Consider the following 18,632-nt stretch of genomic DNA (forward strand, 5'->3'; position numbering starts at 1 on the left):
TAAGCATTTTAACAAAGGGGTTTTGCCCCCCTCTCCACCAGCATATGGACCTCTGCCTCCCCAACATATTGCATATACCAACTGTAAGATTTCTGTACCTTGGAGAAAGAAAAATATTCGTTTCACAGTTATAAAGATCTTGGTTGTAGTCCTTGCACTTTTAAAACACACCCATTATCCAACATTCAGCACTATGAGACTTGGTACTGCGAGCCAAGACATGTGACCTGGTTGCTATGCACATCTTTGCAGCTTTTACACATTTTAACATTATTTTGAGTACGACTGTAAGGCATACAGCTTGCCATCCTGTGGTGGGCAGCTATAGATGAAGATTAGTATGCTGTGAAGATGGCATTGGTATCGACATTTCTGAAGTGGACAAAAACCTTAGTGTACCACAGTTCAAGGGAGATTATTTTTTCTCCAAGTTGCGGTGATCTTGGAGTTAATTACATTAGTTAGAAATAGATGGAAGGAATAGAAGCTCTTACATGTGGTTTAGAAGTGACATGGGAGCTTAATATTTTCTATATTTTCCTGTAGTATATTTATCATATGAAGAAACAGCATGTAGGAGAAAAAAGATGGTCTGGAATATATGCTTGTATTAAGCTGGGAAAAATAGGTGGGAACTACTGTCTGGGAGTATTGACTCAGGCATTATATTTAAGTGCCACTGTGTTCATAATACAATTTGCATTTTTTTCAGACTTGCTGCCAAATTCACATATTCCATTTATTATGAAAGCCTGGCTAGACAACAATTTTGATCCAATCCTGGCTTCCTTGGCTCCCCAGGGTTTTCTGTGATTCAACCATTGAGGGTGGGGTTATTATTATTACTGATAGTAGAAATCAAGAAGATGAAAGTTGGATGTATCATCTCCTTTGGATATGCAGTGGGCACAGAAGCAAACTAGAGGTGTCTCATCATCTACTATCTGCCTAGTACTGTGAGGACATTTATTTCAATGTATAAACCAGCAGAGTAGGCTGGTCTGTCTGATTCTTTCCAGCCATGACACAGACTCTTGAAAGCGCACAAACATGAATAGCATAGATTAATTACAATAAAAGATTGAAGTACAGTGACTGAATGTTAAGTGCACATTAGACAGCAATATCACTGACAATGCAATGGTTAGACTTTGACAGAGGCAATGTCAGTGCATTCACTTAAATTAATATATGTCACTACAGCTTGATAAATGCATTGCTTATTTTTCCATGTAAAGATTAAGTTAGCAGTATTAATACTTTGTGTCAATCATTATTTCTGAAGCAAGACTAAGATCTGTTTTTGTTAGGTTCTGTGTCAGACTTGTTTATTTATTCAAGAATTCACTGTCTTTTTTGTCTCCCAGATGCTCCATGTGGCTCATTATTAGGGCTTATTCATCATGGTTAATGAGGAATTAGTGGCTTTTCTTAAACAATTGATTTGTATTATGAAGACATTCAGTTTTACTCAGGCAAATACCTCTGCTGCCTATAGATTTGTTCATTTATTGCGCTTGATCTTTCAACTTGAAGTTATGACCTGGGACTTGGTGAATCACCAATCACTTGTTATGTGACTGTCCAAGTCCATCCATCCACAACCCCTTTTCCCATTTTGCACATGGGGGTGCAGTGTCACTTCAACAGTGACAATCATAGAGAGCTATGGTTATCCCTACCAAGTGGCTAACCCTGCCACTGTAGTTCTTCACACCACAGACTTGCATGCACACTCACACATATGGCCAATTTAGAGTGTCCAGTCCACCTACTACATGTCTTTGGAATGTGGTAGCAAACTGGGGCACCCAGAGGAAGCCCATGCAAACACAGAGAGGACATGCAGACTCCACACAGAAGGCACCTCAGCTGAGAATTGAACCAAGAAACCTCTTGCTGTGAGGCAACAATACTATCCACCATATCACTGTGCTGCACAGTTACTTTACTTGGCCTCCCAGAGGTTGCTAACAGTTCTGGCAGTGTGCCTTGAGTTTGATGGATTTTAATGATCTCTTTATTGTGAGAATCATTATTCTGTTCTGCTCTTATATGCTCTCCTGTCAGCACTTGATGTAGCAGAACATACCATCCTACTCTACCATCTGGAGCATTGCTATGATATCACTGTGGTAATCTTGGATTGGTATGTCCCCTGCTTTAGATGTTTTTGTTTCAGGGACCCCTCCTCTGGAATCTGATACCTGCCTGGCTGAGAGAGTCTCTAATATTGCATGACGTTATGTATGCTTTAAAAACTTATGTTCATAGATTCATAGGTAAGTACTAGACTAGCTGCCCTTGTGGGCCATTTTAAGTCTAGCCAATTTCTCTCAGAGATGAGAATCAAAACCTGTACCTTCTGTCTGTGACAAGCAGCTTAACTGTTATGCCAAGGGTTATGTGATATTGACATTAGATTGATGTGCCCTTTGTTAATAGGTAGTTAGTAAGCATGCAGCCCAGGAGACCATTTAGGAGCCTAGCCCAATTTCAATATTGCCGCAGAGCACTGTCTGATTAAATAACTTTCTCAGAGTCACACTGGAGGTAGACAGGGGCTGATGTAATCAAACCATGGACTATAGGAATTAGCTTGTTCATAGCTCATAACCTTAATCCTATGTATTAACTGCCAACCATGCCCTGTCTTGTTTTGTGCAATAAGTTATTCTACTTATAGTTCACTGTTTCAAATATTTTTTTACCATTTACTACTTTCACATTTTTTATTAATGTTATTTTTTTTAAGTTCATTTTACTTTATAATTGACCTAGCTTTGTTTAAATATTTATGTTTCTATTATACAGTGATTACAGTTAAGCATTTTAAATATGAAGTTTTGCATTTTATAGTTTTATATTCAATTTTGAACTGCAATGTTCTCAGCATTTCAAATTCATATTTTGCAGTGTGAATTTACTGCTTTAACATTCAGTATGGTAACAAAATAAGTTCAAGCCAACCAGACCAAGAATTCAAAAATACGAAAATAAGTTGTTCCAACACCAAAGCTGTAGAAAAACAATCCAATTTATTAAGCGCTTTCATCTCAGTGGAATACTGAGACTTCATCAGAATAATAACCCAACATTCATTTCTCTTTAATTAAACACTTAAACATTAATCACAAAAAAGTATCTTAAAACACATTTCACTATTTTGTAACCCATATATATCACAAAATTGATTCACAATGATTTTTTATCTTGTCAGTGCTCTACTTTTTAAAATAGGTAAAATAGAGACCATATCATTAATACCAGGTTCATTTAGAACATTTTAAACGCAGTTGCCACTTAAGTTCACTTCTTTCAATTTTAAGTTCTCACCACCCACCTCTTGTACTCTGGTGTACTATCTCCAATATTCCAAATTTAAATTTAGTGAAGCCCTCACATACCAATGAATGTTTATATAATGCATTATTCTCATTGTATTGTGAAATGGCATAGGTATGTTCATAAATTCGTCTACTGAACACCCTTTCAGTTTGGCCTACATAATAAAGACAACAACTGTCGCAAACAGCTAAATAAATCAGACCCTTGGTTGAACAGTTACCCTGCCTCAAAATAATATTTGTTTTAATACCTGGTAGGTTGATACTTTTCCCTTTTAAAATAAATTTGCATTGTTGACAACGCCCACACTTAGTAGTACCTTTTTCACTCATCCCATAAACTAACAGTTCATGTTCGAAGAGAAATTTAAAATTTTTACCCGTTTTTAACACAAATTTTGGACTTTCATCTAATATTTTAAGGAAATCTGAATTAAATTTGAATAGTATCCAATGTTTTTTCAAAATGTTTTGGACCTCCTTAGTCCCATCTCCATATTCAATCACCATATTGTCATCATAATTGTTCTTCACAAAATCCTTTTTTACTTTTATTTGGTCATAGCCAACTCCCAAAATGGGTTTAAATTTAATTCCCCATGTTGAACTAATCTCTTTTACTGTTCTTAGGATGAGATCTCTAGGGTAACAGCTATCGAAAAACATTTCAGATATAAGCAAAACTTCCTTCCTAAAACTATTCCAATCAGAACACATTATGGCCGCTCTCACTAACTAGCCCTTAAGAATATTCTTTTTAGTATGTCCCTGGATGCTGACTGTTAAAATCCAGGTAACTATTGAAAAATGTGATCTGATATTGTTAATCCTCATTCATTCCTTACGTGTAGGTAGTCGGTTTCAACTTCGGAAATGAGCGGGCCATCTTCCAAGCTCGTGCCAGCTACAAACTCTCGAGCTAAACTCTTACCCAGAATTCCCCTCTCGCTGTTACCTTAGATTTCGTTTGCCACATCACCATTTGGTCATGTCAAGCTACTTCTCTTGAGCTAAGTACAATATTTTTCTTCATACTAAGTTCTAAGACAGCTTTTTTCACAAAACAGTTATTGGATAGTTATCTCTTACCTTATCGCATTTAGTGACTACCCTTTTTGAATCCTTTTCATTCCTTTCCTCTCTTTTTACCGTGAGGTAATTCCTTTTTTTACCATCATTGGTAAACCCCTTTTCCTTCTTACCTTCAGGTAATTCTTGTACCATTGCTGGTATTTTTCTGGGTTTTCCTTCTTTCTGTCTAACATGGCAGATAAAAAAGGTAGTCCAGGGTTTAAAAGATGTTTAGATTGTGGCCATAAATTACCTGCTTCAGATGTACATTCCCTGTCTGTCTATTGCTTGGGTGTGCCTCATTTAACAGTTGACCCATCTTGCGGGATTTGTAAGAATTTCTGTAACAGGACGTTAATTGAGAGGAAAAATAAATTAATATTGAAGGGGCTTAAATCTCCTTTTTCAGAGGCTATGTCTGGGTCAGAGGCTTCAACCCCTCTAAGATCCCATAAGAAAAAAAGTGATGAACATAAAAAGGCCAAGTCTTTTCCTTCTTCCCCAGCTGGGGACCCTCAGGAACTGAGACCCAAGAAAGCTAAGCTTTCCAGTTCGGATTTAACTTTTTCAGCTCCATTGCTTTCAGTACATAGACCTTCGGCACCGAGGCCATTGGTGCCATCTGCGACTTCAGCACAGACTAGTGTGCCCCATACCACATTGGTACCGAGGGGCTCCTCGGTTCAGACTCCCTTACCAGCACTAACTGTCCAGTCGATGCAGATTGTTACGACGTCAATGGATGTTTCGACACCCATTACTTTTTCGGCTCCAACAACTTACCTGGAACCGACTACCCTCTCGGTACTGACCATTCAGTTTTCATCACCGATGTTTTCGGATCAAGCCTTAGCACCGACAACCACTTCGGTACCTACCTCATCGTCAGTGCAGAGCATGCCTTTGGCACCGATGATTTCCTTGGTGCAGACACCAGTAGTTCAGTCCTTTACAGCTCCATTGTTCTCAGTGCAGACCTCCGCTGTGGTGGGCACCAAGCTTGCTCCATCCTTGGCTAGACCTGACTCTCCCTCAGCCATGTCCATGAAATCTACTAGAAGCATCTCTGAACACAATGTGTTGCGTCTTGTGGATCAAGTGCTTTTGACCAGAGGTATCTCACCCCCCAGGATCTATCCTTCCACAGGAGGTGATCACCCTTTACCAAGGACCCCTACTTATTCTCCTCCTTCACTGACTTTGAAGCCCCTTGATATAGCACAGTCTTCCCCCATTATGGTTCCCTTTATGGACCTCACTAAGGAGCCGCAGTTGCCTTTGTGGCAGGAGAGTCTTGCCATGGCCCAGGATGTCAGCTGTGGTGTACATACTTTGGCGTTTCACAGCCATCCAGGGACTCTGGGTCAGCAGGCTGAGCCACTTATGTGAGGGGTGATCCCTACCCTCTGGGCACCCACCCCTCTTCAGGTGGACCGGCCTTTTAGCTAATGGATGAGGCTCTGGCATCGGTTGGCAATCCTGTGCTATCACTCTCCCCACCCTCCTCTGGACCGCAATGTACACAAGTTGCTCCTAGCGGACACCGGGCACAAGGGCCTCAGGACATACTCCCACAGGAGTCCCCTTTTGTGCTTTCTTCCCCAGCTACTCCCTCTGAGGAAGATCATCAAAAGAGCTCATGCAAGATGAAGCACATGAACTCCACAGAGGAGTCCCTTACTGAAGACACAGACTTTGATGATGGGGAAGGATCCCCTTGATCATCCTCTGAGGTATCCTTTGGTGATATCCTTGAAATCCTTAAACAGAGAGGTGACTGGCAGTCCTCCAACCTGACCTCTGAAGAGTGTGTTCCTGCAGGCCTTTCGTGCCCAGCCTCTACCTCCTGGGTTACTCCACCTGCCGACGAACTTGTCCGGCTCATCATGCAGTGTCTGTGGAAGGCTCCTGACACCATTGAGGCCATTCCCCTGAGGCCAGATAAAATGTTGTTCCCTCCTGCTACTGATCCCCATTGGTACAAAGGTCTTCCTGTAGATGCTTTCATGGTGGTGGCCGCAACTAAAAAGGACCTGGCAGTCCATCCACCCAACAAAGAGTCCCGGGCTCTGGACAGAATAGGAAAGCATACTTTTGCATCAGCGACCTTTGCAGTCAAGTCCCTGAACTATATGGCACATTTTACCAGGCTTCAAAGAGACTTAATTTCTAAGCTCACTGAAACTTTGGCTGGAGCTGTGTCTGATGAGTTCTGTGACAAAGTGGCCTCTCAGCTAGGCACCATCAAATCGATATCTAACTCCTCCATGCACCCGATATCTCATGCATCAGAAGGAGCAGCTAGAGCGGCGAGTTCAGGCATTGTTCTGAGACGACATGCCTGGATGCGCTTGTGTAATTTTGTAGAACCCTTAAAGGCTTCCTTTCTCAATGCTCCCATCGAAGCCTCTTCATTGTTCGGACCCAAGGTTAAAAGTACACTGGCCAGATGTGAACAGGACGGTAAGCCCCTTTCTGCTGTTGGTGTCCATTATTCTTCCCCTCAATGGGCTTTCTCCAGAAACCAGAAGAGTGGGAAGATATGGTACAAAATTCTCAAGGTTCTTTCCGTGACACACAGGCTGAGTTCTCTCCTAGAGGCAGAGGGAGAAACTCATAGGGAAGACGCCCCTTTCGGGGTAGGGGGGGGTCTGTGTAACCAGGGTTCCAGGGATTCTTTCCCTAGCCAAGCCTACCAGTGCTCCTGAAGAGTGGCCCAACTGCTTTCCTCTGGAAGTGGTTGGGGGTCATTTCTCTTTGTACCCTTCTGCCTGGCTAACCATTGCCACCGATTTTTGGGTACAAAGGATAATAACCAGAGGTTATCATATCCCCTTTGACCTTTGTCCTGCTCACCTAACAAGCTTACCTGACATTCCACCCAGTCAAAGGGAAGAAGCAGCATTATAGATTTCAAAGCTGCTACAAAAAAGAGTCATCCAAATAGTCCCTCCAGACCAGATAGAGTCCGGATTCTACTCAAGACTATTTTTGGTGCCAAAGAAAACTGGAAACTGGAGATCAATTTCGGATCTCACTGTATTGAACAAGTTTGTAAAAGTACAGAAATTCCGGGTGGTCACAATACGGTCTATCCTTCCACTTTTGGAAAAAGTTGACTGTATGTGCTCGATTGATCTTTAAGATGCGTACTACCACATAAAACTTGACAGACCATCAAGAAGATTCCTTCACTTCCGTGCAGGAGCCAGTCATTACCAGTTCAGAGTACTGCCCTTCGGACTCTCTACAGCCCCTAGAGTGCTCACAAAGTGCATGGCAGTCATTACAGCTCACTTGTGACTACAAGGATTCCAGGTGTTTCCATACCTAGATGACTGACTCATTTCTGCCCCCACCAGACATCTATTGGAAGAAGCCCTGGCATACTCTCTCCTCACTGCAGAAAGGCTAGGCATAACCATAAACTGGCAAGAATCCAATCTCACTCCATCTCAGTCCACATAATTCATAGGGGTCATCTTGAATACAAAGAATTGCAGAACCTCCATTCCAGAGCAGAAAATTCTAAGGATAAAGCAGCAACTGATTCCAATCTTTTCAAGGGAGAAATCCACAGCTCATTCTGTTCTCCAGTTGTTTGGTTCCATGGCAGCCTCCATTACGATTGTCCTCCTGGCCAGGTTTCACATGAGACTTCTACAATGGCTACTGCTCACCCAGTGGTACCCCTTTCAGTATCCTCTTTCAGCCAAGATTTGGGTAACTCACAGGTGCAAACAAGATTTAAATTGGTGGATGGTGCACAATCCATCACAATGGTCTCACCCCTTCTCCCCCCTAACAGCCAAAGGCTACAGTGACCACGGACACCTCCCTGATGGGGTGGGGGGGGGGCTATTTCAGGGACAGACATTCCAAGGTACTTGGTCTGAAATGGAGGCCCAGCTGCATATAAATTTTCTAGAGCTGAGGGCGGTGCTTCTGGTGTTGCAAGCATTCCATCCTCTGCTGCTGTCTGGGACTATTGTGATACAATCAGACAACATGGCAGTGGTCTGGTACATCAACAAACAAGGTGGAACCAAATCTTACCCACTCTGTCAAGAGGCCAGGAGGATATGGCATTAAGTGATGGCTACCAACCGTTTTCTTCTAGCAATGCACATTCCCAGGATTTCCAATGTGATAGCAGACAGACTCACCAGGTGTATTCTACAACATCACAAGTGGTCCCTGAATCCCTTGATAGTGGTGGAGATTTTCAACCGCTGGGCTCTTCCTTGCTGCAACCTCTTTGCGTCCCCGACCAACTACAAATGCAGCAACTATTTTGCCCTGATTCCCCCTCTGGGACAGTCACCCAGGGTTGCTCTAGTCCACGATTGGCCCTCGGGTCTACTTTATGCATTTCTATCTCTCCCCATCATTCCCCAGTTTCTGAAGAAAGCCCACCAGTTGGAGTAAAGAAATCCTCATAGTAGCATATTGACCTTGTCAGATTTGGTTCCCCTTCCTTTGACCTGACCTGCTAGATCAACCATGGATTCTCCATCCAACCCTGGATTTGATCTCCCATCCACAGAATCTGATTCACCCCAACTTGAACAGCCTGAAGCTCACAGCTTGGCTCCACCAATTCCTTTGATTGCCAGGCAGAATGATCTTTCTTTGCCAGTATGTGTCATTCTTGCTGCATCTCATAAGTCTTCCACCAGAATTACATATCTCAGCAAGTAGAAAAGATTTACTATTTGGCTGAAAGAAAAACAGGTAGATCCTTTTTCAGCACCAGTGTTGATAGTACTGGAATATCTGTCTACCATATATCAATCCGGTCTATCTGCCTCTGCCATTAGAGTTAATTTGGCTGCAATATCTAATTTTTATGATGGTGCCCAAGACTCTTCTCTTATGTCACACAAATTATGCAAGACTTTCATAAAAGGTGTGAATCATCTAAAACCCCCTTTTAGAGAACCTACTCAACCATGGGACCTGTCATTAGTCCTGCAAGCTTTGACAATGCCACCTTTTGAACCAGCTTCTTCTTGCAACCTCAAATATTTGTCATGCAAAACCTTGTTTTTGGTCGCCATTACTTCTGCCAGACATATCTCTGAGCTTCAAGCCTTATGCATCAAGAGACCATATTTGATTTTTCATAGAGATAGTGTGTCATTGAGAACTAATCCTTCCTTTCTGCCAAAAGTGATCTCTGAAATGTCCATTAATCAAACCATTGAATTGCCAGTTTTCTTCGCCAATCATTCAGACAGAGGAGAGTATTGCCTACATACCCTAGATATTCACAGGCAAATTTGCTTCTACTTGAACAGGACTAAGGCTTCTCATAAATCAGACCAGTTATTTTTGGCCTATTCTGGACCAAGATTAGGATGTGCTGTTGCTAAGGTTACATTGGCTAAATGGTTAAAAGACTGCATAACCTTCATTTATAGAAAACATAATATGCCATTAACTACTACCATAAAGCTCATTCTACAAGGTTGGTGGCAACTTCTGCTGCCTTCCATGCCAGAGCCTCTTTACATGACATTTGTGCAGCTGCAACTTGGGCTAGTCCTCATACCTTCATCAATCATTAAAAGTTGGAGTTGGCCTCCAGGGGAAGAGCATCATTTGGTTCTATGGTGCTCAGGAATGTCCTTCCATGAGAGCCTCCCAGGAATAAAGGTAGCTGGGGACTCTGTCCCACACGTAAGAAATGAATGAGGATTAACAATATCAGATAAAAAAGTTATGTCTTACCATAATGTTCCATCTGTATTGTTGATCCTTGTTCAGTCATTACGACCCTCCCTCTTCCCCCTCCTGTGGCTTCTAGTGGATCTCACCATCCGGTTCTGTTAGGTCATTTGACCAGAGGTAGCCTCTACCTTCTTTTGACTTGCAAACTCAATCTGAGGTAACAGGGACAGGGAAATTCTGGGTAAGAGTTTAGCTCGAGAGTTTGTAGCTGGCGCGAGCTTGGAAGATGGCCGGCTCGGTTCCGAGGTCAGAACCAACTACCCACACATAATGACTGAATGAGAATCAAGAATACAGATGGAATGTTATGGTAAGACATAACTTCTTTTTTTTCTGTAAATAGTGGAAGAGAAGTTTAACTATTCCATATCCTTAAAAATGGTAACATCAAGATAATCAATGCTAGATTCAGAACTGTTGTGTGTAAACCTTAGGAAGGAGTCTAAATTATTGAAATAATCAGCCAAATTATATTCCTCAGTAGTATTTTCCTTCCATAAAATGAAAATATCATCAAGGTATTGGAGGTAAAAAATTCATCTATCAACAAATCTGGGTATAAAAATATTTTTCTGTTCCCAGGCGTACATCACCAAATTAGCATATATGGGGGCACAACTGTCCCCCATGACTATGCCTTTAAAATTAAAAGAAGTGAACTTAAGTGGCAACTGCATTTAAATGTTCTGAATGAACCTGATATTAATGATATGGTCTCTATTTTACCTATTTTAAAAAGTAGAGCACTGACAAGATAAAAAAGCATTGTGAATCAATTTTGTGATATATATGTGTTACAAAATAGTGAAATGTGGTTTTAAGATACTTTTTTATGATTAATGTTTAATTGTTTAATTAACCAATTATCAGGGGTATTTAAAGAGAAATGAATGTTGGGTTATTATTCTGATGAAGTCTCAGTATTCCACTGAGACGAAATTGCTTAATAAATTGGATTACTAAACTAGCTATGCAAGTTGATTCACTGTATTTCTGTTTATTTCTAAACTGTTTTGCACTTTAAAAGTTTGTTTTTTGCTTAAATTAAATGGTAGGCTACACACTCAAGTGCGCTAGCCGATTTAAAGCATTTACTGTTTGTTACTGTATCTATTTTTTATCTGTTTGTGAAAAAAACAAAAAAAAAACAAAAAAAATATCCTTGTTTTCCCGCCTTTACTGAACTACAATAGTCCAGTATTCAAATTTTGCTGATCTCCGGGCTGTGTCATAGTTCTTGTGTTGTCCATATCCTTATTTGGATAGGAGGAAGCTTCTTTGTTCACCAGTGGGAGTGGGGAGCACTGAGCAGCCTATTTGTCCCTAAAGGACTGGTTCCAGCCCAGCAACTTGTAGTTTATTGGCTGTTTTGGGCCATTTCCTAGCTCTTTCTAACCCCCTGCTATAAAGCCAGCTTTAGCTCGCTTTTGCGCGCTTTTGCACAATTTTGCTTGAAGTTGTGCATACCGCCCCATAAGCTTGACGAGCCTGGTCTGCAAAGCTATGGAGAGGATCATTATGGAACTCATAAACAAAGACTTTGGGGACCTACAGACACTGGATCCTACCCAATTCAGCTTTGTCAAGGTCAGATCCTGCCTTTTGAACCTGGTCGACTTTTCTGAAACAGTCACTAAGGCCATTGATGAGGGTAAGGCAGTTCACACAGCCTACCTTGATCTTGCAAAAGCCTTCGACACAATACCCCACTCAGGCATCATAGACAAGCTCACCAGCTTAAATGTAAACCTATATGTCATAAGATGGGTTGCAAACTGGCTCAAGGACAGAGCCCACAACGTCAGAATTGCTGTAGCCATGTCAGACACTAAGCCAGTCACAAGCGGTGTCCCACAGGGCTCGGTCCTGGCAACCCTCTTGTTCGGCATTTATTTTTCCGAGGTGCAAGCAAACATAGGAAGATTGTGGCTGACAAAGTTCGCAGATGACTGCAAACTGGGCGCCATAATTGATACTCCAGTGGACACAAGCATCCTTCAGAAAGGCCTCATAGAAATGGATAACTGGTGCCAGAGCCATGGCCTTAAACTGAACACCAAAAAATGTATAGTCATACCCTTTGGGAAAAACAAAGTACCCACAAATTACCACATAGGTGGTAATCCATTAAGTACGGAAGAAGTAATCAGGGACCTAGGGACCCAAGTTGACAGTAGCCTCTCATTTGACACTCACATTGCCAAGGTGGTTAGGAAGACCTTCTAGATTATCCACCTTATCATGAAAGGATTCACATCTAGATCAAGAGAGATCATTGTGCCCCTATACTCTTCCCTTATCAGGCCCATAATTGAGTACAATACCCCATTTGGGATGTACCTTACCGGACACATGCAGCAGTTAGAAAGACCCCAAAAGTACCTCACCAAGAGGATCAAGGGTATCAAACATATGTCATATGCTGCCCGGCTGAAGAAACTCCAGCTCTATTCAGTCGCATACCACCTACTCAGAGGCGATCTATGCCTGACGTACAAGGCCATGTCCAATCCAGAATTAAAGGACATGCTCCACCTCAGAAAATCCAAATCCACCAGAGCCATGAGAGCAAGAGATTTGAACCCCAACACAGAAATAAATAGGACGTGCTGGAGGGACAGATTCATAACCCAGAGGCTCCCTACAGTCTGGAACAGAATCCCAGTCCATGTTAGGCAGAGCCCCTCACTGACTCTCTTCAAGAGAAATCTGAAGAGTGGATGGGAGATCGTAGGTTTACCCTGGGGGTCGTCTCTGTGTCACTACTAGACAGAGGCACAGTAAACTAAACCCTCAATGGGCATAGTATTCTTATCCCAAGGGGTGGCGAAAGCCACACACACTCTGACTAGGCTTATAAATGCCCTAGGGCAGATAGCCTATTATGAACCTATGAACCTATGAACCTATGATTGTTTTTCTACAGCTTTGGTGTTTGGACAACTTATTTTTGTATTTTTGAATTCTTGGTCTGGTTGGCTTGAACTCATTTTGTTACCATGTTGGATATTAAAGTGTACTGTAGAGGGTAATCTCAACTTTTTTGGTTACAAATTTACTGCTTTAGGCTTTGCACACCTAGCTAATTTATTAATTTACAGATATGAGAGTAGCTGAAATGCCCTTCATTTCTGTTTCCAGTTAAAGTACAACTCTTTCCAAATTCAGTTATGATTTTCAAATGATTGTGTTTCAGATGTTTTCATTTTGATAGCATTAATAACTATTTTGCATGTTGCTGACATTTTTTAAAGTTTAAAAGATGCTTATAAAGATTTTTTTAAACTCTGGTCCTAAATTACCCTCTTATTTATCAAATGTAATAAGAAATAAAATGTATTCCATAAATACAGGATGAAGTCTGTGAAATTGTTACAGTATAAAGTTAAAGTCTGGTGTATCAGCATCAACTAAGAAGAACAGTTAAATAAAACAAATCAAATGATTTAAGCAGATTTTAAAAAACTAGCTATTCATTTCACTTTGTAAAATATGGTTGTAAGTTGAAAGATGAATGTTTTTGCTGAAAAACATTTTGAATAACTGGTTTTAACAAGTAATATTATATATTTCACAGCAAAGAGCTACTTAAATGGGACAGAGGAACTTCTACGGAGACAGATTTGGAACAGCAACTGGAAAAAAGTTATGCATCATAATAGCAGAGCTGATAATGGGAAAGAGAGCTACTGGCTGGAAATGAACCAGTTTGCTGACATGGTATAGAAGTGCTCTTCATATATTAATTCATAGCATATTGTTTTATCCTGTCTTGTATTGTTCCAAGGAAGAGGCAGCGTAAACTTTAACTTTAGATGATTGACACCCTGGCCCCATGTGCAAAAGTGGGAAAAAGGGGTTGCATCACATGTATCACCACAAATAGTAAAACTGCCCTTGATGGCCAGAGAGAGAGAGAGAGAGAGAGAGAGAGAAAGAAACTCATGTCTAATTGATGATATGTCATCAGTGTCGACATTTTGAAAATATTTATGTTTTTTAATAGTTTTATTTATGCATCTAATGTAATGTAAATTTAATGTAAAAATGAATAATGTTGTGTTAATTTGACCACAGATTTAACCCTAGACCTGCAGGAATGGAACTAGAATGGAATAGTATTTACTCAAGATTTTACCCTTTAATTGTTGGCTATGCCCTCACTTTACAATACTATATGATATGAGGTCATGGAGAACGCAACAGACTCTTTTGAACTTTATGGGAATGATTTTTTAGGTTATACAAATTTGAATTAATTTATCTGTTTACATATATTTTTTTATTTTATTATGCATGATATGCTCTTTTCGACTAAGAACCTTCTTTTGTAATTTAGCAGTTTCACTCTAGTATTAAAACTATTAAAATGTAAGTATTTTTAACCAAAGAACAGACCTCTGAGACATCAAAGTTCTGATTCTCTAAGTTCTCCTGATTATGCTTAATTTCATATCTGACTGTATGTTTGTATATAGCAGCTCAGGAAGTGCAACGAACTGAGAAGCTAGAAGTAGATCATATTTTGGAGGGGGGATTGTAATTCTTTAGTCATCAAGAGCAAACTTGGTGCTGTTCTTTAAATAAAAACACATATATATATATATATATATATATATATATATATATATATATATATATATATATATATATATAGAGTTCCCCACGAAAATCACGAACTGCGGAAATCCTTTCCCTGTAAAAGGAACCACTTGGCCACCATGGGAAAACACCTAAAGGGACCAAAAGTAAGCCCACCAAAGTGGGAAGGTTTGCCCCCCCATGTCCCCCACACCTCCCTGCTTAAATATACCAACTCTACGATCGCACTATACTGAATACAGGACAAAGTCCACCATAGTGGCCAAGTAGTTCCTTTCACAGGGAAAGGATTTCGTCTGTCCGTGCTTTTGGTTTCATGACATTTCAGAGAAGTGGAGTCGGGTAAGTAAAATTTTATGAAATAAAATTTTGTTGATACAAGGTAGACCCATATAGCTATATACACACACACACACACACACACACACACACACAGATATATAAATATATATATATATCTATATATATATATATATATATATATATATATATATATATATATATATATATATATATATATACAAAAAAAAATATATATATATAGTTTAGGGTACAAGCACAATGGAAACAATTGCAAATATTAATTCAGATGACAACTGGTGGTCCAAAATTACATTTGCTCCCATTCCTGCAAGTTGTTATTTTCCACACCTTCCTACATGGGGCTTCACCTCCAGTTTTAATATAATTAACTCCAAGGTTGCTGTACTTCAGTGGAAAGAAGATTTCCATTATCCAGTGTCAGGTTCGATCAGCTAAGCTATTGAATGAATTGTGCATTAGTCAAAATCAAGTTCCTCACACTGCTGTCTTACTCCCACAAGTAATACTAATTGTAAGTGTAGATGTCACCAAGCCACACTGCATTATGACACTACTGTCATTTCCTAGTCAGTAGCATAATACCTGCATGCAGGTATTATGAGTGATTGAAATTCAGCTCTGTACTTTACAGCAAATGTTAGCAATTTACCAGAAAAACAAATGTGTATTTGAAAGCTTGTCTGAAAATAAACAAGCTACTCTAACCAGAAACTAGATCCTGTATCACCAGACACATCCTTTCAATCTAGATAGAATATTGTCTGCCCATCTTTGCCAATTCCACAACCAATATTAGTTATACATTGCAGACTCATCTACATTATGGATTCAGGTTCATGTACCTTCGTAAGTTAGAACATCACTGCAATAAGCATATCAGAAGAAATGTGGTGCTTACTTCTTTTAGAGTTTACATTCTGATATATTTTCTTTGTTCACTAATTTTCACTCTTAATATGGATGCATGGAGGCAGAGTAACACTAACAGTTGAGAACTGCACCAACATGTGCATTATTTTATGGTGAAAAAAGTCTGCTCCATTTTATGCCCCAAATTCTGCAAGGTTCTGTTTTGCCACCTGAGGAAAAAAATAAAAATGGCATGAGTCCAGATCAGCTCTCCTAAACACTTTGTTGAATTCCTGGCATATTGTTTTATCTAATTGTTGTTCTCGATGAAGGTGAGCTCTGATACTAGATGAGGCTGTCACATGCAATGCATCACCACAAATATTAAGCCCACCTATGATGACCCTAGGGTAGAAAAAGTACAGTTTTGTACCTACCAGTGTGACAGGGGTATATAAGATGCAGCCAACGCCATTTTCTTCAGTTTTTCCTGCCCCAGATGTCAGGTGCCTCTAAATATTTAGGCAATTGCAATTGCTAATAAAACATACATAAGAAAAGCAAAAAACAACTTACAGCTACCAGCAAATACTCCCATAGGTAGTAAGGGTAGAAGACATAGGTATGTACCAGCCAGTAAGAGGGAAAGGAGGGAGGGTAACCTGGACTGCAGCAGTGTCTACACTCGAACATCTACATTTATGGTAGGTACAAAACAGTACTATGTTCATTGTGTTACACTGCTGCAGTCATTACACTTGGGTGGAATCCCAAAGCTGAGGTAGGGAGGATGGATATATAAGGCATTAGGGGTGGCTATGAGGCCCTGCAGCACAGCAGTGGCAAAGCCAGCTCTGGATTTGGAATATAAAGGCAAATGGTAATGTTTGGTGAAGGTATGTACAGAACTCCATGTTGCTGCTTCTAAAATATCCTTGGTAGGTACTCCTCTGAGGTAGGCAGTTGAAGTGGCTGTTGCCCTGGTGGAGTGAGATCTAATGCTGCTAGGTACAGGTTTCCCATGGTGGGTATAGCAAAAATGTATACAGTGATCTATCCATTTTGAAATGGTCTGCTTTGAAATGGCTTTTTCCTGTGCTCCTGCAGTGTATGCTACCAATAATTGCTCAGATTTTCTGAAAGCTTTGGTTTTGTCCAAGTAGAAGCATAACTGTCTGTGAATGTCCAAGGAATGTAGTAGTCTCTCCCCTTTGTTCTGTGGTTTTGGATAAAAAGTTGGCAAGTGAATAGTTTGGTTTAGAGCCACACTTGATATTATCTTAGGCATAAATGTAGGGTTAGTTCTTAAGGAGACCCTGTCTTGGTGGAAGATGAGGAAAGGTTCCACTGCCATTAGTGCCTGTAATTCTGAAACTCTTCTTGATGATGTTATTGCCAGTAGCATAGCAGTCCTCCAAGAGATGTATTTTAATTCTGCTGTGTTAGCTGGCTCAGAAGGAGGTAAAGTTAATTTTTCCAAAACAAAGTTGAGGTCCCAAGTTGGTGTAGGTGCTCTATGGGGTGGTCTCATGTTTTTAGCCCCTCTGAGGTACTGTTTGAGCAAAGGATTTGAAAAAAATTGGTGGATCCATGTTGTAATGAGCAGAAATGGCTGAGGCAAGAATCTTGATGGATGAGAAGGAGAAGCCCTTGTCCAGCATCTCAGTTAAGTATTGAAGTATCTGAGGAATATTTGGGACAAGAGGGTCAAGGCTGTGTGCTTGGTAACAGGCACAGAATCTCTTCCATTTATCCGAGTAGGCTTTCCTGGTGCTAGGCATTCTGGCCTCCAGAATGACATCCATAACAGCTTTGGAGAGAGGCAATGCTTGCATAGTTAAGGAATTTTCCATGCAGCTAGATTTAAGGTCTTTAGCTGGCTGTGAAGTATCTGTTTGTTGTGTTGTGTCAACAGCTGTGGGAGATGAGGCAAAATCCAGGGTGGTTCTTGTGCTAAGTTCTTTAAGATTGGGTACCAGTGCTGGCGTGGCAAGTCTGGTGCAATCAGGATCATCTTCGGCTCTACCTGCCTGGCATTTATGAGAACCTTTGGAAGGAGAGGTAAAGGAGGGAAAGCGTATACTTGTAGTTTTTTCCATCTGAATGAGAGGGCATCCACTTTCCATGCTTTTGGATGGTAGCTCCTTGTGCAGAATTTCTGTAGTTGGCAGTTCATTGGGGATGCAAACAGATCTATGTCTGGTTTCCCCCATTTTTGTGCTATCATTCTGAATATTTGTGGACTCAATTGCCATTCATGAGGATCCATGATGTTTCTGCGTAGGTCATCTACCAGTGTGTTTTTCTCTCCTAGCAGGAATTGTGCCTGCAGATGAACTTGGGTAGTTTAAAGCTGTGTTCCACAAGTTCATGGCTTGTCTGCAGCAGGGGTAGGAGTGTGTACCCCCTTGCTTGTTTATGTACTACATAACAGTGGTGTTGTCTGTCTTTAGTAGTAGTTGTCCTGGATGTAGCAGGTCCTTGAAAGATATAATTGCATTTTGTACAGCTAGCATCTCTTTCTGATTGATATGGAGATGTCTTTGTTCTGCGGGCCACTCGCCCTAAATACATTTTCCTGCCATGTGTGCTTCCCAGGCGTAATCCGATGCATCTGTTGTCAGTGTCTGCCTGGCTGTGGGTTGAATTAAAGGCTGTCCCTTGTTGAGGTGACAAGCTTGAGCCCACCACTGAAACTCCTGCTGT

At 40.7% G+C, this 18,632-nt stretch overlaps 1 protein-coding gene across 1 annotated transcript in view; it reads left to right on the top strand.

The window, feature by feature from the left end:
• LOC122810795 (ervatamin-C-like) overlaps window positions 1-18,632 on the top strand; it is a 577,987-nt gene that overhangs the window by 94,955 nt on the left and 464,400 nt on the right. The window contains exon 3 of the mRNA XM_044082359.1: window positions 13,729-13,871. Coding sequence (XP_043938294.1) covers window positions 13,729-13,871 — 143 coding nt within the window. The remainder of the gene's footprint in view (window positions 1-13,728; window positions 13,872-18,632) is intronic.

Source organism: Protopterus annectens, chromosome 1.part1 (assembly GCF_019279795.1).
Source record: "Protopterus annectens isolate FY-2018-M chromosome 1.part1, PAN1.0, whole genome shotgun sequence".
NCBI classification, from domain to species: domain Eukaryota; kingdom Metazoa; phylum Chordata; order Ceratodontiformes; family Protopteridae; genus Protopterus; species Protopterus annectens.